The sequence below is a fragment of the Harpegnathos saltator genome, unplaced genomic scaffold (assembly GCF_003227715.2).
Source record: "Harpegnathos saltator strain DR-91 unplaced genomic scaffold, Hsal_v8.6 scaffold183, whole genome shotgun sequence".
NCBI classification, from domain to species: domain Eukaryota; kingdom Metazoa; phylum Arthropoda; class Insecta; order Hymenoptera; family Formicidae; genus Harpegnathos; species Harpegnathos saltator.
The window spans coordinates 197,858-217,806 of record NW_020229965.1 but is presented as its reverse complement, the minus strand read 5'-3'; the positions used below and the strand labels follow the sequence as shown (position 1 = coordinate 217,806).

Below are 19,949 nucleotides of genomic sequence, written 5' to 3'. Positions count from 1 at the left end.
GATGGCGTGCACAACTCCTGCCACCGCCATGTTTGCCGTATGAACGGCATCCCCCCAGTCATTCCCCCCGGCTAAGATGAGTATATCATCAACGTAACATATGAAGCTACAGCCGGGGGGGAGGGTTGTTCGGAGGACTGAGTCGTAACCGAGGTTCCACAATAGAGGGCCCAGTACTGAGCCTTGTGGAACGCCGCAACTCATCCTCCTCTCGCGTATCTCGCAGTCGGCGCCCTTCCAGGTGAGTCGCCGACCCCGGAAGTAGTCTTCGATGACGGTCGTGAGGTAGGGTGGGAAGCGGAAGTAATCCCGCATCGTCTGCACCACCTTACCCCAGGGCAGGGTGTTGAAAGCGTTGGCAATATCTAAAGATACCGCCACCGCCACCCTGCCTCCATCACGATGGCCTCCGAGAGGGATCTTAGATGCAGTATCGCATCTACTGTCGATCTCCCCTCTCGGAAGCCATATTGGCCGTCACCGGGGTCGGGACCTTCCTGGGACATATGCCTCTGGAGGCGGGCAGGTATGACTCTCTCAAAGAGTTTGCCCGCCTCATTCAGGAGGCATATGAGCCTGTACGCGGAGGGGGAGTCCTCCGGTTTGCCCTCTTTTCGGAGGAGGACCACGTTGGCCCTCCCCCAGACTGGGGGGAACCTTCCTTCCCTGAAGGCACGCGTGAATAGACCAGCGAACTTTTTGTTCATGAACCCTGAGGCCAGGTTGAGGACCCGGCTGGGGATACCATCCAGTCCTGGAGCTTTCCTGCTTTTGACCTTTTTGGTAGCCTCGGCCACCTCCTTCTCCGAAACCCCCGGTACCTCCCCCTGTTCGGGGAGTGGTAACATGTATGGGTTGATGGGGTTTCCCCTCCCAACCGGGAAAAGGGTCCCCACCACCCGTTCTAGGAACGGGGTCCAGCGTCACCGTCAAAGGGGGCGTCCATGGTTTCGGTTTCTGCATAACCATTTTGTATGGACGCCCCCACGGATCCACGTCCAGTGAGAGGAGGAAGTTGTCCCACCCTCTTCCTCTGGCCACCCCTATGGCATCCCTGAGTTCTGCAGCTGCACTGCAGAACTCCTTCCGGGCGGCCAGAACGGCCTCAGGGTCCAGATTCGGCCTATTTTGCGTCCTTCTGAAGGCCCTCCTGAGGTGGACAGACCTACGCCTAAGCGTGGCGATCTGGTCTGTCCACCACCAGGCGGACCGTTTTGGGCAGGACCTAACTCTGGGCATGGAGGCATCACACGCCTGTGTATGTCCATTGCCTCCATGACCTCAGAGTCCAGGTCCTGCTCCTCTCTTTGTCGTGGCCAGGTGGAGCTTTCTAAGGAGATCTCAAGGATCTCCTTGTTGAGTTGGGCTAGGGACCACCTACCGGGTCGGGGTTCTTTACTCTGGTTGGGCCGCAAGCCATCGGGGGTGACGGACAGCTCCATCTCTATCAATTGATGGTCTGACAGAGTCTCAAGCTCGTCCGCCACCCTCCAGGTCCGCACTCTTCTCAGGGCCGCAGGGGTTGCCCATGACAGATCAATAATTGACTCCCCCTGCGACCCCACAAACGTGGATTTTGTCCCCTCGTTTAGGACGTGCAGACCCAAGCCCGCGGCCCAGTCTAATGTTACCTCCCCCCGCCTGTCACCGCGCCGGGAGCCCCATAGCTCAGATTTCGCGTTGAAATCTCCGGCGACGATGACAGGGCCTGGGAGATGCCTTTGGATGGCGTCTCCGATCTCCTGGAGCCTGGACCCATAACCAATCAGGTCCAGGTTCTTATCTGGGGGAGGTATACCCCGACCATAGTGACTACTTCCCCGCAACCAATAAAGGTTGCGGGAGTTTTCACTTGCCCTCCATATGATAGCGACAGAGCCCATATCGTCCCCGAACCATCGAGTGATTCTTTGGGACATAATAGGGCTCTGCCGCTATCCCTAGTCCTGCACCGCGCTCCGCCATTGTATGCTCGAAGAGAGGTAGAGCTTGGCGGGCGCGGTGCAGGTTACCTTGAAGAAGTCGTGTGTCCATTACTGAAAGATTGAACTGATGACGATCTTCCCGCCTGGTTGGTTTCCTTCGTCACTATCCGCATTTTCCTTTGGGTGCGGACGCTTTTCTCCTCTCTTTTCGTCCACCTCCATGTCCTGGCTCTCTGTTTGCCTGGGACGTGGGGGGATTCGCTCTCTCTGTGGAAGTGGGGGTGGGAGCAGAGCTCCTGCGTTTCACTCTCTTTTTCCATCTCCACTTCCTTCTCTTCTTCCTTATTCTCAGGAGGGAAGGGAGGGCCTTGCGGTTTCGATGCGGATACTGCAGGCCCTTCCATCTCCTCTTTCCTGGGCTTCCTTTTTCGAGGGGGTGGGTGACAGGCAAGTCCTCCCATTCTTTGGTCCGCCTTCACTCCCCTCGGCACATATCTGGCACCTGGCTTTATCTTCGCAATCGCGAGCCAGGTGTCCAGGTTCGCCACACTTGTAACAGTTCTGCCGCCTGTCGATGTTGTTCGTGCAGTTTATTTGTACGTGCCCCTTTTCCAGGCATCTGAAACACTGCAGCGGCCTTGCTTGCAGTAATTCCACCCTGACCTGTGTCCACCCCATTTTTGTTTCCCCTTTCCGCGACTTTCCTGGCCGCCAGTAGGGGACACTGGACCCAAAGTGACCTATAACTATTTTGGGCCACTCTTATTTTACCTGTTTTTACATCAGAGGCCTCACATCCTCCCAGTCTCGCCACTGTCAGCAGTGTCAGCAGATTCCTTTTCAGACGTGGAGATTTCAAGGCCTCTGATGCGGATTTCACCCATTTTTTGTGGTCTACCCACTTTAGCTCTATCCAAGAGCACCTCCTTAAGTTTATTGGCTAGGAGGTCCGCCTGTTTCCCCCTCTTCTCTCCTGGGATTTCTAGGACTAATGCCCCTGTTGCTCCTACTCTGGTCTTTATTTTGTCGATTCCTATCCCATTTAGGTCAATTTTCTGCTTGGCCTCAGCCAGTAACTCTGTATATTGGCCCTTGTCAGCTGTTATCGTTACTGCCGCCGTGTTAGAAACCTTCCTCTTTACTCTTCTCTCTTCCTTCTTTACCACTTTCTCTTCCTTTTCCGTCACGATATTTTCCTTTCTTTTCTGTTCCATTTTTTGTCTTTTCTTTTCTCTCCTTCCCACAACCTCAGACCACAGCTCCCCAGTCTTCACTCCAGTTGGTTCCCTTTCCCCATTTTCGGGCATTGGAGGCTTTATCTTCTAGGACGACAAAGTTGGAGCTTGTCGGACATTCTTTTCCCCAGGGGTTTGAATATTCCTCTGGTTTTCCCCTGTCTTTCCTATTCCTTATCCTTTGTTTCCCTTCTTATTTTTGGGCTTTCTTTCGACCCCTGGCTCTTCTTTTCCCCATCCTTCTCCTTTGGTGAGATCCATTCACACAGGACCCTGAGCACCACCTTGGTGACTGTCTTTTAGGCCTTCTTGGCCTTCTTCCTCTTTACTCCTGGGTTCTGTGGTTCTTTCCACCATCACTTTCGTTTTAAGTGGGACATTCTCCTTGGGGCTTCCTCCCTCAGCTTTGACGACCCTGGCTTCCTTTCTAGTTCTTTTCACTGGGTGTGCCCTTTCCTTCGGGATTAAACCTTTTCGATGACTCCGATTGGCATCTCTGTCTCTTCCTCCATGTCAGCTATTGGAGGGGTTATTCTCCCTCCCTCGCTAATCATTTCCTCCTCCTTATCCTCTACGCAGGTCGGAGGCGAGAGGGTATCTGCAATTGGCTGCAGTGCCCTCTTTAAATTCCGACCTGCGTTTCCTTCTTGTTGGGGAGGCGAGGAGGACACCGCTGCTGCTGGCGGCGGTGCCTCCTTTATACTCCAATGTGTCTTTTAATTCCTCCATTTCCTTTTTTATGTCATTCAATGACATTTTCAGGTTTGCGTTTTCTACCCTCAACTCTTCTATTATGTCGAGGTTTTCTCCGGACTTGTCGCCAGACATTTGTTTAGTCAGGACATTCGTTCCTGCAGTTGTAGCAGCCGCGGCATCCCGGAGAACCTTTACATAGGTTCCCTTGAGGTTTTTAGATTTCACCGAGAAACCTAGAATTTTCATCGCTGCCTCCTGGATCGAGGCTGATACGTCTCTGAAGGGGACGTTCTCCACATGCTCAGTGATCCTGTTTATCTCGGCCTTGTACTTTCGGTTCTGCGAGCCGTCACTGAATTGCTCCATCGGATTTTCCAGGTTTCTCAGCATCTTTTCCTCCTCATTTTGTCTCCTGATTTCTTCCCGTCTGGCAAGGAAGGCCTTCTTTTTTCGGTATTCGCCCGTTGTTTCTCTTCTGTCTCTTCCTCTCAGGGCTTTTTCTTTGAGACGCTCTTCATCCGTCTCTCCATCCGTATTTTGGAGGATGTCCCACCTTCCCTCGGGGCTTTACGGTCTTTACTTCGTCGCCCACCCAGCTGACAGAGGTGGAGTCAGACTCTGACTCTACTTTCAGGACAAGGGATCTGGACCTTTCTCTCTCTGTCGTCCTTCCTGTTCCCGTCGGTTTGCGGGACTCAGCGCTTCTAAGTCCTCCCCTCCTAGCCACTTGGTTACCTCCAAGTTGGCTCTTTGAAGCCGCAGCTCTCGTTACTCTCTGTTGAGAGCAACCAGGTGCTGCCTCTTCACTCGTGTCCTTCTTCTTTGCCAGGGTCGTCGCCATTTGGTCCATATCCGTAGGGTCGTTTTTTGAGGAGGATGAATAATAGTCTGTCATTGTGGTTTGTAACCCACCACTCTGCACGGCTCCGGTGCCCGGGCATGCCCGCATCCCCCCGGAAAGGGGAGCCTCCGAGTTCCCCCAGAGGAGCACCATATGGCACGGGCCGACGGAATATACCATCGTCGGCACAGGCCTCCCGCCCCCTACACGCGCCGACCACCATTTCTGGTGGTCAAACCGCTTTCGGGGGTCCCACACATCCGACAATGTGGACACCGTGCAAAGCGCCGCCACGCGGGGGGCCCCATGGAAGGAGGTAGTTCACCGGTGTCGCACCCCACCGGGAACGCCTCCCCCATGGCAGCCAGCGTGCTCGCGCCGCCCGAGGGTCCGCTTTAGAGTGATGCGATCGCATTCCCTCGGGCACAGCACACAGGGGCTCCGGCCCCGCCTCGGAATATGTCCGAGCGGCCTGGAGCACCCCTCTACCCCCCAGGTACCGTGAGGGGTTCCAAAGCCTCACGGTGTGCAGACCCGGATGTGGGATCCTCCATTCGCCCAGCCTTGGCTGGGACGAATGAGGGAGAGAGGTCCTCCCCTCTTCGGCTGCCGGAGCAATGCCTCGGAGGGTGAGATCTCTCAGGACGCGGTAGAGTATCGACCCCGACCTCGGAAACGTCGGAGCGGCTCGGAGTACTCCTCCGCATCTCAGGCACCATGGGGTGAGGATCCTCATGGGGTGGAGCCCTGGATGCGGCTACGTCCCTCCACCCCGATCTAACCATAACGGTCCGATCGAGGTGGGAGGAAAGGGTTCTCTCTCTTCGGCTGCCGGAACACCGGCGTGCAATGCCTCGGAGAGAAAGGTCCCCTTCCTAGAGCAAATGCAGAGGAGGCCATCCCTGTCGGCTGCCGGAACACCGGCGTGCAATGCCTTCAGGGATGGTGATCTCCTCCCACCCGCTCTGTGACCGTGCTGATCAAGGACCAGGCTGGTCACTCAGCCCAGTCGGGTGCTCTTGGTCCAGTCCCTCCGTACAGACCACTCCGGCATGGTAGAACCTGCCAAGGGCCGAAACCCCTGCCGGCACAGCTCTGTACATCATTGGGACCTTCAAGCCTCCCCATCACGTCAAGGTGGCACCCACGGGGAGTAAAGGTATGGTGGGGACCCGAAGGTCCTCCAATACCCCCCTCCGTCAGTAAGGCTAGGCAGGTACGGGGGTACCTGCCTAGCCGACCCCTGAAGAGGTTCGGCCTTCCCTCTCCGGGAGGTGTTCCAATGATGATATTACAGTCACCATGGTTCACCTCCCGGTTTGGGGCTATCCCTAACTAAATGCAGTGGGAGGAGTTCCCCTGAGAGGGATCGGCCCTCCTCCCACCGCTACATTTTAGGACCGTGGCCTTTGACCGCGGTGAGTGTCCCGGCAGGTGGCTACACTCGCCTCGACTGCCGGGCACATCCCACCGCGACAGGCCACACTAGTCCAATGCCCGGAGCGTCACGGAAGAGAGCCTTTTTGGCTCTGTCTGCACGTGCACGTCTCCGGGTTCGTGGTGTTCCGATCAGTCGGATGACCGTTTACTGCTCATCCGCCCAATCGTCCCACCCCACCTCCTGTATGAAGAAGCACGTAGCTACTATCTCCTCCGCTTCATCCTCTTGCGTCTCCATCCGTTGGGACGCAGTTTCCGGGCAAGGAGGAGCAGCAGGTGCTACCTCCCTACTCGGCCCTACCTTGAGTGGTACTGGTGGTTGTGCCTTATTTAGAGGTAGTGGAGGAGGAGGAATTTCCCTTTCTCCCTCTCCTACTTCCTTTGTTTGTCCTTTTCCGGGCTTCTCGCAGGGAGGGGGAGGCCCCTCACTTTGCACGTGTAAAGCCTCCTCCTCCCTACGAGAAGCGCGAGAGCCCGGCTTTCGGCGTTGCCGTCGATGTCGCCGCGGTTTCCTGCCCACGGCGGCCGTAGGGACCGCCGTATAAGCCCTGCCTCCCATACGGTGGGCAGGGTTTCTCCCTATTGCATCGCACAGGGTGCATCGCGGTTCTTCGGTGCAACCCCGTGCGATGTGTCCAGCCCCTCCACACCTGAAACAGCGGCCACCCCTGGGGTGTTCTGCGCGACAGTCGACTGCCATGTGGTCAAAGTCCAGGCACCTATAACACTGGGTGGGGCGCTCTCCTAGCAGGCGGAGACTGCGGCCCTTGTCTACCCGATTTGAAGCCCTTTGGCTTCCAGCAACTTATGCGCTGCCTCCAATGGGCAGCGTAACCAAATCGCGCCAAGTCTTCCGGAGGACTGCCTGACCTCACCGGTCTGGATGTCCTCCGGAGGACATTTAGCTATGGAGTATACTGCCTGTCTAACTGCCCCCTTGGTTACGCTGTCGTCCAGACCGACAATTCGGACCTCAGTCCTCTTCGTCGGCCTGGCAACGACAGCGTCCCCAGATAGGGCATCTTCGAGATCACGGGCAAAGCGCTCGGCTTTCGCCCTAGCACCATTGCCCGTGATCTCAAATATAATTCCGCCATTGCGGGCTCTTTTATATTTAAGTCCTGCCCCGGGGGCCAGGCCGTGCTCCCCGAGGTCCACTTTGGCCTTAGCTTTGGTTAAGACCTGAGCTGAGGTCCTCCCCGGCAACGGAGTGATCGTAACCACTGAGTTGCGCGGGAGAGGCCTCAGTTTCGCCTTTTGGGCAATCGGGGACTCAGCAGAGCGTGGCTCCTTCTGCCCTTTTGATTTCCCGGGGGGTGCCGTTTTTGTGGTGCCCGCATAGGTTTGTACAGTTGCGGGCTTTTTCGCGAACGCGGGTGTCCGCGCGGGTCCCGTCTTTGTGGGTTTCGCGTTCGCGACCCTATCCCCTCCCCTCGGTTTCGGTAGCGGCTGTCCCACCACGGACTTTCCTCCCTTACCTACCTACCTACCTTTTTTCTTGCGACTGGATGCTATCGTCCAGCCGTCGTCCCCTCTAGCAGGTTGTCCCCGCTGTGGCTTCAGAGGGCCGAGCCTCGCCGCCGCTGCAAATACTGGGGAGTCTCGTCCCTCCAGTATCCGCCCAAGACGTGCAATCTCGGACTTGAGGCCACGGATCTGGACCTCCATCGCAGCAAGTCGAATATTGGCTCCCCCCTCCGAAGCCATTTAAACCAGCCCCTCGATGCTCTGCTTGATATCATCGAGGCCTCGTCCTGCTTCGCCGAGCTGGTCGATAGCCACCCCATTGTAAAAGGCTTCCGCCCCCCTCCCTTGCCTTTTTCCCGGAAGCACCCGAAGGTCCCTTAGGATCTCCAGTCCGCTGTACGCATATCGCGCAATTTCCTCAGCTACCTGGGGTCTTTCCGTCGGCAGAATTCCCCAGCTCCTCCGGGACCCCTTACCCCCCGGATTGCGGCTGGTGTTATTGCCGCAATCAATGGCAGGGTTATCCCTCCCCCTCGAAGAGGTATCTCCGCTTCCCGGCAGAGTGGGATAATCCTCCCTTTCTCCTCGCGCATGAGTGGAAGCCGGTACTTCCACGCGTCTCCTTTTCCTCGTGTCCGCCGATACGACGGGCACCGAATCTTGACGACTCGGTCCCGCCATACCACCGGACACGTCCATTCGGGCGGTAGTCCTATTGGACGACGTGCCCGCCTGACACACGTCGCCCAGCCCTTCGCATGATGACGACGTGGAGGGGCCGAGACTGTACACCCTCACACGCCGTTTTCCGGCTCCGAGTACCGGAAGGGTTTCTCCTTTATCCGACAATCTACCATAAAATGCAGGGGTTTTACGTGCCCCTGCAACACGGGTGTGATTTCGAGGTTTTCCTTCCCCTAGACCGGTTGCCTGCCAAGGCTAACGAGCCCGCTCTGCCCGCGCTGTAGGGTCCTTTGGGCCCCACGAATGAGACCCTCCAGACCCTGGATAAAACCTGGAGGCATCTGCCCATCCAGGAGTGTTGTGGACGCTCTTAGTCTGGCCCCTCTGTACAGACCTCTCCGGCATGGTAGAACGTGCCAGGGGTCGAAACTCCTGCCGGCACAACTTTGTACTTCATCGGGACACGCAAGCTCCCCCACCACGGCAAGGTGGCGTCCACGGGGGAGAGACAATCGCCTTACCGAGACCCGGTCACAACCGAACCAAACCGACCCGCTAGATATCATTAAGATCTTGACCAACTATCCGAATACCACCGAGGTACCACTTAGGTCTTTTTTTTATCATCCAGGAGAAACCCTTATGGGTACCCCCGTCCTTGGGGGAGAATGGAGGTTATGTGGGACTTGCACCCACTAAAACTCCTGGAGGAGACCTGCCATCTGGGCGATGGTTCGTGGGTGGGGGGAACGGTACCCCCATACCACTTAGGTCCTAACCAACCACTAGAAGCATCGACATCTAGGAGCCACGTAGGGATACCACCCAGGTTACCACATAGGTCCATCTAGGCTTCCAATTAGACGACCACGAAGGAGACCACGTAGGTCACCATGCAGGAACATCTATAACACGCCATGCGGGAATCTATCTAGGAGCCGCGTAGGGACACCGTCCAGGTTACCATATAGGTCCATCAAGGCTGCCAATTAGGGGACCACGAAGGATACCATTTAGGACACCAGGAAGGAATCCAGTTAGGGTACCAATTAGGGAACCATATAGGACCATTACAACATCATATAGAATCCCATATAGGGAACATGTAAAAATAGTTATAATAGCGTCTTTCCAAGTACAGCGGTGTTGAAAATTTTATTATTTATAGGCCGATTATGGTTTTAGCCATAATTTGTAAAACGTACTTTTGTGCATTTATTCCTCGTCCAGTAAGGTACTTATCGCCGTGATTAGTTTTCATATATTGTACTTCGTTTAGTTACACGAGCGATATTTTTATTTCTTATTAATAAGTGCGCCTTATGAGATTTGCGTGATACGTTCCTGAAGTTAAGGCTGCGAGCCGAAGTATAGTGCGTGGAGCGTCAGACTATAGCGCGTGAGAGCTAACAAAGACCCCCGAGGAGTGGGGATAACGGTTCGGGAGGTCTGTGTGCTAGGAACAGGCGCGTGCAAGTTTAGTCGCAACTAGGCCGGAGAGAACGAGAGACCGTGAGCGGACGTACTGCGCGAAGACAAAAAATATTGCGTCATACGCGGTGATTAGAGATTGCGATGAGCGGGCTTTCGCGTGTGAGTGCATATTACGAGGGGAATCACCAAGCGACATCCCGAATCCCAAAGGAAGCGGCGGATCCCGAGGGATAGAGAAAGCGGCCGTTGCGAGCGGCGCGGTAGAGGGCCCTTCCGGGAATAATTGGCTGCAGGACGGCGTAAGCCTCCCGTAAGTACCAGACATTCCTCGAGCGTAATCGTAAGTTCGTTTATTTCCATTCCGACATGCTACGCGTAATTGTCTAGCGAATCGCGCCATAGATTTCTACGTCTACGAGATTGTACCATATAGGTATTCGCGGTCAGTAATACTCGATAGTGAATAATATTCACGACTCTGTGACTCCGACGTTCGGGATACGAAAATTTATAAAAACCCAAAGCGGTTATTCAAGACGCACGTCGTTAAAGAAGTTCGATAAGCGGAAGCCTGAATACTATACGCAAACATCATCCGACCATATAGGACGGCGCGAAGGGCGTGGTCCCTTGCAACCGACGTAGCGAATAACAACAATAATTATTATTTCAGGGTATAGTATAAAAGTGTTATTGTATTTTATAAATATATACGTGATACTGTTTGTTCAACATTTATTTAATATATACATATGTACCCATCGTACCTATTCTCCGTTCGTATACGATCGTATTCCATATAGGTTCCGACTGTAATAAAGAATCCGTCCAGCTACGCGAACCAGCATTTCATATAGATTTCTTTGATATTAATTCGAATCCGAAGGTTTCCTTATTTATCCAAAAAATAAGGTGGCGAACGATAATAAAAGGTGCGTCGGAGGCAAAGCTGAGGCGCGGAACTCGAGACAGACAGTTTTAACCAAAGATTTTTTAATTTGTCCATAAATATTAGCTCGGGACCATCGTGGTATTTTCGCGGACCCTTACAGGTGCACCATCCTGCTTATTGGAACCAGCCACGTAGGAGTACCATCCCGGTACCAGACTCACCGTAGAGGTCCCATCTAGGTGGACCATCAAGGTGACCAACCGGCCCAATAGGACACCATCGAGGCTCCGAATAGGAGGACCATAGAGGCATTATACCATGTAGGGTACCATCGAGGGTCCATACAGGGGGGCCATAGAGGTACCAAATAGCTACAATACAGATAGTTGTCACCATATAGGTAAGGTCCAATTTTTATGGGTTACCCGCGCTCCGGTCACACTATATAACTTCACGGTCGTTCCGTAGACTCTTCCCTCATTCGCTTTCCTTCTCCAACCTCCTGTCACGAGGAGTCGAAAATAGAATAAAAACCGAAACAGTGGCGACGGTGACAGGACGGTTCAAATTTAACAAGTCGGATACAGTAGGATTATGTGAAGTTAAAATTTGAAATTAAATATCACGTCGGAATTTAATTATAAGCGCATGATAGATATAAGAAACTAATATCTCATCAGCGGAAAGGGTGGATTTGAGAACAAAATCGGAAGATAATATTTCGCGTAAAATTCAAGTATTGGATATTATACGTAGTGTCGCGAGTCTTGCTCGAAACTCGATCATTCTTTGAAGTGGTCGATGGTTGAGTTTGATAAATTCACAGTTGGAACGCAAGTTCTATGGTAAAAAAGATACTTGGCTTGGTTGTCCGGTGTTGGAGTTATAAATTCGAGAAGAAAAAGCGATAATTATGGGATGCGAGATAAATAAAAGGAAAAGATACTTACCGATACTTACCTTTGAATGGTGAGAGACCCGAGAACCGCTAATGTAGATACGTACCTGGTTGAGATCCAGAAGAGGTTGCGACCTAAAACAAAAAAGGAGAAATTAGGGATATTGAGGAAACAAGTACTTACCTGGTTGATATCCAGAAGAGGGAGAACCTGAAATAAAAAGGAAAGATTAATGACAAGTAGTTTTACGAATACTTAGAGTTTTATACTAACCTTGTGATTATCCAGAAGCAGGAACCCTGAAAATAAAAAGAAAATATTAGTAAATATAAGTAGATATAAGTTTAGATATAAGTAAATATAAGTAGATATAAGTTAGTCTATTAAGGCATAAAATTTGAGAAATATTACATAACACCGACGTGGTGGGATAATAGGCAAACCGATATATTGCGGCTTAATTTACTACCTCGCTCTCATTAGACAACGTCGCAAAATATAAATAATAATAGATAAATAAAATTCTGTCTTAATTAAATAAGGTATACTTACCGTGATAAATATGAAAAGAACTCTCGAACACGCGGATAATACTAAGTCTTCGGAGAAAGAAGGAGATACTTCCTTTGCATTTGATAGGTCGTGGACTATAGCTCGCACACCTATCCCAAGGGATCAAGAAGCGTCCTATATCCGCTCGGGGAGAAACTATAATAAACCGGAGGATACCGGAGAACATCTGATTGACGTCGCAGCTGAAGTTCGGCCAGTCACGATGGACTAGCGCGATGAGGCGACTGCAGTACGAGGTACTATTCCCCAAGACGCGAACGGTGGATATTTACTGGATGTAAAACTGCCGGAGGAACCAAGATTCTGGAACCGTGGACCGAGAGGCGTACCGTCATACGCGTCAGCGACACTTATCTTCGCAAGGATGAATGACAAGCTTCATCCAATAATATTTTTACAAAGATTCGAGCGGATTGCTGAACATGATGGATACAGTAACGACGAATACTTGTATCAATTTGGAAATTGCCTGGTAGGAGATGCAGCCACCTGGTGGAATATCACAGGCCACACGAACTGGATACAAGCTCGCTCAGAATTCAAGAACAAGTACTGGAGCGCTGCGAGACAGCAACAGTTGCATCAACGAATCTACATGGGTACATACGACTCCAAAAAACATGATAATATGTCAAACTATGTACAAAAAATTTATCAGGAGCCTAGATTGATTAATTTTCCGATACCGGATGACGATTTTATCCGAAGTATCATTGGACACTTCCAACCGGATTTAAAATCCGATTTAATGAAGTCGAATTTTAGGAAAATGAGTGAACTCACCCAATACCTTGATAATCTCGAGGTCAATGAGCAAAATGAAGCGCAGAGACTGGAAGCACGACAGGGATCTACAAGTGGACCCAGATATCCACAAAAAGAACCAAGTGCGGTGCAATTTCGCGGACCACAATACACGAGGCGGACCGATTGGAGTCCACGATATCCTCGAGTTTCGAGTTATCGTAATGAACGAAACGTTACCTCAAAGTTAACAGGAGGGTCGCCGAAACCCAGAGAGTATTCAACCTCTCTCTCACCCGAGAGAAAAGGAGGATTTAGTCGTACGAACTCTCCAGCCAGACAGCGACCTGAAAGGAAGGAGAATAAAGGACAAGAGAGAGAGAGAGACTCGTAGAAATAAAGAAAATAAACTGATAGCGGCATTTACAACGGTGGAAGGTGTAGAAGAAAAGGAATCGGAGGTGCGCACCGTAAAATTGATTCCGTGTGAGGAAAAGAGACCTACATGGGACGTTAATATTGCTCATTCGTCTCACACTTGGTCAATAACGGCGTTAGTAGACACTGGCGCAGCCATTTCAGTGGTGTCGCAAGTAACACTAGATGATTTCGAGCACTTTTTAATGAAAGAAAAGGGTATCGAGAAGCCAAAGAGCGGATTTTACCCCAAAGTCAAGATTAATCGAGTGATGATCACTGGTTCGTTCGAGAAAAAAGCGGGGATGGCTCAAGAAGAGGCACTTATACAGATGAGAACATCATCGATAGAAGGGGCCTGGATAGCGATAGACCAAGCATTTTTCGTGGTCAAGGCGTACATGCCACACCTCATTTTAGGTGCAGATTTTTTAGAAACGTTTGCTGCTGAGATAACCTATGGAGAAAACGACGGCATGAGACTAAAGTTGAAGGCTCCGTTGGCTGAAATAGGACCACCGGAGGTGGCACCCGATATGGAGGAATCCACATGTCCCAGCGAGTCTGATGAGAAGAAAGAGGGCCGGGAGGAGGACGAAAGAGTGTTGAACGACGAAGTACGAAAGAAACTCGATGATTTATTGAATAAATACGCATCTTTGCTAGACGGACCATTAGGCCTTATCAAAAATTACCAGCATATCGTCGAAGTGACCAATGAAAAGCCATCCAAACCCGCAAAATTCCCCGTGTCTCACAAGCATTTGGGAGAGGCCAGGTAGCAAATAAACGAGATGGAACGGGCGGGGGTAATCCAGAAAATGAACACTAAATATATCAACTCACTAATTGTCGTGGAGAAACCGCACGGCGGGATTAGATTGTGCTTAGACGCACGTGCAATAAACGAAGTAATGAAACCAGACCACGCGCAACCACTGTCTATAGATGAAGTCTTGGCGCGCATAGGCGAAAAGCGGTTATATAGCAAGCTGGACATAAATCAAGCGTACTGGCAGGTGCCCATGCACCCTGACTCGGTGCAATACACCGGATTCGCGTTTGACGGACAAACGTACACTTACTTAAGGGTGCCGTTTGGATTTAAACCGCAGGAGCGTCGTTCAGCAGAGCGCTTGACCAAGCTCTCGATTCTATTTCACATCTACGCCCGTATTTACTAATATATATGGATGAAATACTCGTCGCGAGTAACACGATTGACGAACATTTCACACACCTGCAGGAATTATTCGGAGCACTGCAACAATTGGGGGTAAAATTAAATAAAGAAAAATGCGAAATCATCACCTCACAGTTGCAATTTTTGGGACATAATCTGTCCACCATACAGGTGAGAATGACAGAAGACACCAAGGAGGCCATAAACGCTTTTCCACGTCCCAAATCGAAGAAACAACTTTAAAGTTTTTTAGGGCTTGTCAATTGGGATCGCAGTTCATATCGGGTCTTACGCAGCTTACGCGTCCGTTGAAGCCTTTGTTGACCAAAGGAGCGAAGTACCATTGGACGATGGAACACGAAAGAGCGTTCGAAAGCATCAAAAAAGCTTTCAGAAAAGCGGAGCGCTTGTTCCTTATTAACTCTGACTACCGTTCGGATTAGAGACAGATGCATCCACGATAGGGATAGGAGCTAGATTATTTCAGTACGATAAGCGGCAAAATCGAGAATATACACTGGCGTACATTAGCAGATCTCTCAAACCGGCAGAGAAGAATTACCCGACGACGGAGCAAGAAGCTCTAGCATTGGTATGGGCTCTTAAAAAATTCAATACGATCCTATACGGTAGAACGGTAGAGGTGAGGATCATCGCGCTCTCCTTTTTTTGTCGTGTGCACGTCACAGTCGCCGGATTGCAAGGTGGATGATTCGATAATTACGACCTGAAAATAAGATACCTGAGCGAATCAATGTTATCGCCGACGCTTTAAGCCAATTTCCTTTTCGTGGACCTGAAACAGAAAAAAGAAAATTAGAAGTAGCATATATGGTGGAAAAACAAAAGAAACAGGTAGGAGCCATCAGCGCTGATCCTAGAGAAGAGAACGATCCAACTTCGTGGGTGGAGTGGATTCGGGCAGTCCAGGAAATCTCCGACGAACTGCGACAACGCATGGATAATGATCCGCAGGATTCTTCAACGGACTCGTTCGAACAATCGGAGATGGAGTAGGCAAAGATAGAGTAGTAATACCGTCGGAAGCTGCCTGCAATTTATTAGAGAAATTACATAAATATTTAATATATTTTGGCACGGACAAAATAGTACAATTTGCTAAGACACTTTTTGATATTCACAATTTAGAGGAACTGGCTAGAGACGTAGTCGCTTTGTGCGACATATGCATTGCGACGAAATGGTACATGAGGCCAACCGTAGGAAAGCAATATAATTTACCTAACGAAATCGGAGAAGTCGTTTCCATCGACTTGTGCGGCCCATTGCCGAGATCACGCAAACACTACGCGTATGTATTGGTCCTAATGGACATTTCTTCAAAATTTGTCGCGCTTTATCCTATCAGGAATCAACGTGTCGAAACGATTATCGATAAAATAGAGAATTATTACATTGAAAGACGCGGTTTAACACCCAAGACCTTTTTATCAGATTGTGGGGGTCAATTCTTAACGAGAAAGTGGAAACAATTCGCGCAGCGAGTAGGTAGCGATATTAAGAGAACTACCCCGTACAATCCGCAAGCTAACCCGGTGGAACGCGTTATGCGGGAGTTAGGCCGAGCGCTGAGAGTTTACTCGGCAGAAAATCACGAAGAATGGACTCGTGCAGTACCTCGAATAGAGCCATTATTCAATCTGACGGCCCACGCATCTCGGGAGTACCACCCATCTCATTGGAGCACAACGACAATTGGTACGACGATAGACACAGACTACGAGCCGGAAATGACGGATTGATCAAGCTACCACCCGCGTTACTTCCACAAGGTGGCGCAGAAGAGTATAGATATCAGAGAGGAAAGAGAGACAAAAGAGTGCAAGAGTCGCGAGAAAATCTCGAAAGAGCAGCAAAGCGACGAAAGATACAAGCGGATAAACATGGTGTAGCTGCAGAATACCAAGTAGGTTCTAAAGTATGGCGTAAAACGCACAAGATCAGTTCGGCAGCCCATCGGAAAACGAAAAAGTTATTCTCAATTTACGAGGGACCATTATACGTAACCGAAATCATTAATCCTAACGCGTATGCACTTCAGTGGGCAAACGGAACTAACGCCGGCTCCGCAAATTCACGTCAGTTAAGACCGCACCAATCAGCGAGTCACAAACACGGATACAAACGCGGAGGTCAAACTATCGATCTTATAGGGAACCAGGAATCACCCCTGGAGCAGCAAATCGATGTCGAAGAATATCCAACGGTAGAGTCTCAAGATTCCGCCAGTATAAATGACGCTCAACCGCAAACCATGGTGGTTACCGCACAAATTCACCAGCCACCGGAAGATATAGGTGAAATAATAAACGAAGATAGTATACCGATAGACGAAGGATGTATAACTCCAGATTTCGGATGGTTAAATGACACACCAATCACGCAAGATAGCGCAAGTAATAATGACCAACAAGTTACGTTATCCTCGGACAGCGGGGGCGAAAGGCCCATATCGATACCATCTCAAATGGATAATTCAGAATACTTATCGAATGACAGTCCGTACTTACCTGTAGGTATGTTGCAAACGAAGAGGAAGTCCCACGACGAAACCAGCGACGAAGAGATCCAAGAGTCCAGAAACGGTCAGCAACCTGCAACAGAAAAAACAAAATTAGTAAAAGAAAAAGGGTTATACGACGAAGCCAGAGATAGGGAGATCCAAAGGTCCGGGAAGAACGAGCCACCTGAAACAAAAGAAAAAGGAAAATTAGTAGAGGAAGTGTCGGATGAGGAGATTGGATAGAATGATTGCTTTGACTGGGATGAAACATACCCAGAAGCACACGAAGAAGCGGCAAAAGGGATAAAGGTAAAGGAAGAATTTAGAATAAGAACAGAAAATATCAGTACTTCTGATTTAAGCTCGAATAGCGAGCCTAGAAATAAAAGATGTGAAATAGTAAAATGGTTGGATCAAACGCCAGATCCAGAGGTAAATTTACCCAGGGACGCGTATCAATTGATAGGGGTAGATAGAGTAAAAACACCATGGAGAATGTTTCGAAGAAATCTAGGAAAATACAAAAGTCAATATATAATTCCTCCTAGTGCAGGACAATTTCGCGATAAAGATCCGGAAGTTAGATATAGAAAGGTAGAAGAATGGATAAACCAAGTAAATGTTAACTATTCATATTGTACTAAAACCGAGAGACAATTGTTGCCGGAGTATTATACTCCCACGAAATTCGACAAGTCGCGCGATCTAAATACCTTGTTGCCAGATCCGGAGGCACACCCAGATGGTTACGCGTCGAACTTAGGATCTTACTTGGAGTGGTATTACAACGAATATACGGAGAGATCAGATCGCGATCCGGAAAATCTTTTGCAAGAAAATGTATATAGGCACGTTCCGATAAACAGACATCTGATTCGATTCAATAACACCCATGATTATTATTTCTGTGACGATATAGGTAGAAGAATGTTTAAAGACAAAGATGGGTTTTGGAGACCACAAAAAAGGTTAAAAAAGAGTGTAGGAATTGATAGAAGCAGTAGTGGTAGTGATATATCATATTTAGAGTTACCTGAAGAGCAGTTTTCCGTACGGCACGTGATGCCGTACGGAAAGTCGGTGCGAGTCGACGCTGCAGGGCGGGCGGCCTGGTTCCCGGGGCGTTCTCGCTGGCGGCGGGGGACGCGGGTTCTCGCGAGCGAGCGCGCGGGACCCCCACTAGGTCCAACCGCGGCCGCTACACGGCGCGGCTCGCGATTCCGCCACCCGCAGGCAAGATTCGACCGCCCGGATATATAACCAGGCGCGCCGTGCCTGGCCTTTGCCTTGCCTTGTCTTCTGCCTGGCCAGTTTTGGGTAGCAAGTAGTGCTACGCGTTAGTGCATCGTGTTACTGGTGATTACCGACGCGCTTTCTAGGCTTCCTAGGGCGATCGGTCTTTCGTTTCAGATTCGAACCACTGCTCTATATACTCTGCTGAGTTGAAGGTGGCGCCGATACATCCTGCTGGGTTGAGGCTAATGGTTCGAATCTCGTTGTGATCTCGGACTCACGGCGTTGCCGTGATCTTAGGAGCGACTCGACCGTCTCCTCGGAACTTCGAGCTCCCTTGTTGCCCAAGTGTCCGTAGGGGGCCTTGGCGATTTTGGAGCGGCTCGGTCGCAGTCCTAGAGCGTTCGCGCTCCTTCGTCCAAGTGTCCGTTGGGAACTTGGCTTTCTCGCAGGAGCGACTTGGTCGTCCTGCGAGCCGGAGCTCTCGAGCTCCATTTCCACGCGTCCTCGGGACCGTGGCTGGCTATTGGCCGTTACGTCCGGAAGGGCAGGCCATCCGAAACGACGGAGGTCGTTTCGTTGCACGTCCTTGGCGTGCTTCGGGTGCCGCGCACCGTTGACGTCACGGACGTGTGTCCTGCGGGAATTGCGTAAGCGACGTTGTTTCGCTTGTACATAGTTGCGTCGTTCTCCTGCGTTGTTCCACTTGCGTTTACTACATTACTTCCGCGACACTCTATTGCGACTACTGCGTTCGTTGCGTTTTACTTCGGCGTCTATCTATCAGTGCGTGCGTGTCCTCTCTTTCTCTCTCTCGTGATCGCTTAGCCGCCGTTCCTGAGCGCGGTGCGTCGGCGCGCGACGTTGCGTGATCAGCAAGGTCCGTGGTCGCCTTACGAGGCCCAGGCCTTTGATCAGGACGACCGGTCGGTCGTCGAGCAGACTCGAGCGAGCCTGGACGCAGGCGGACGTCGCTCTGTGATCCCATATTTCCAGCCAGCTCTCCGGAGCTATCATATGTTCGATCTTGTTCCGAACAAGCAGGAACAACCAAAAGATGAATGGTGGAGGATGGAACCTGAAAAAATAATATTATCATCAAATACAATTAAAAATAAAACGTATACGATTCAAGATAGAGTATCACCGTCTATACTTACTTATACGAATGTAAAACCAGCACGAAAGATGTTAGCTGAAAAACAAACACAAACAGACGATGATATGACATCCGAACATGCGTTATTTATATGTTTCACGGAATTCGCGGTACCGGTAGAAAAATTAACAGAATTTAGACCTAACGAACATTCAGAAAACGAAACAATTAAATTTTTAAAGACTCAATTTGATATTTATGATTGTTTATTCACTAGAATGACATACGATCCCTTATTAATACGTTCGAAAACGAAAATCTCACTGTAACGGGAATTATAACGACCACAATTTGGGACGAACCGTATCAGGCATTATTTAAAATACTCCTAGAATATTTTCAAAGATTTCCTGCTGAAAAGTTAGAAAAAGTAAATGTTAAATTAAGCGAAATAGTGCTGTTTTCAAAATTACAACATAGCTTACGAAATATTGAAAAGATTCATGAAAATGTAATAGATTCAGAATCAAGTTCCAGCAGTGAGAGTAATAACGATCGTTCTTTCGACGAAACAATTAATTTAGACCAAAACGGATTTACGAAAAATGAATTTAAAACAGATAAAGAATAGAGAACGCAGACAAAAAAATATACAGGATTTAG

The 19,949-nt window shown here is 50.0% G+C and overlaps 1 protein-coding gene across 1 annotated transcript; it reads right to left on the bottom strand.

Annotated features, from left to right (window-relative positions):
- Positions 1-1,043: 1,043 nt before the first annotated feature.
- Positions 1,044-1,919, bottom strand: LOC112588286 (uncharacterized). Its single transcript, XM_025297709.1, has one exon. It carries the CDS (start codon positions 1,917-1,919, stop codon positions 1,044-1,046), a length of 876 nt encoding a protein of 291 aa, XP_025153494.1.
- Between the last annotated feature and the right edge of the window lie 18,030 nt (positions 1,920-19,949).

Excerpts from the sequence above, each read along its gene's own strand:
- LOC112588286 (XM_025297709.1), bottom strand. The coding sequence starts at position 1,919 with ATGTCCCAAAGAATCACTCGATGGTTCGGGGACGATATGGGCTCTGTC.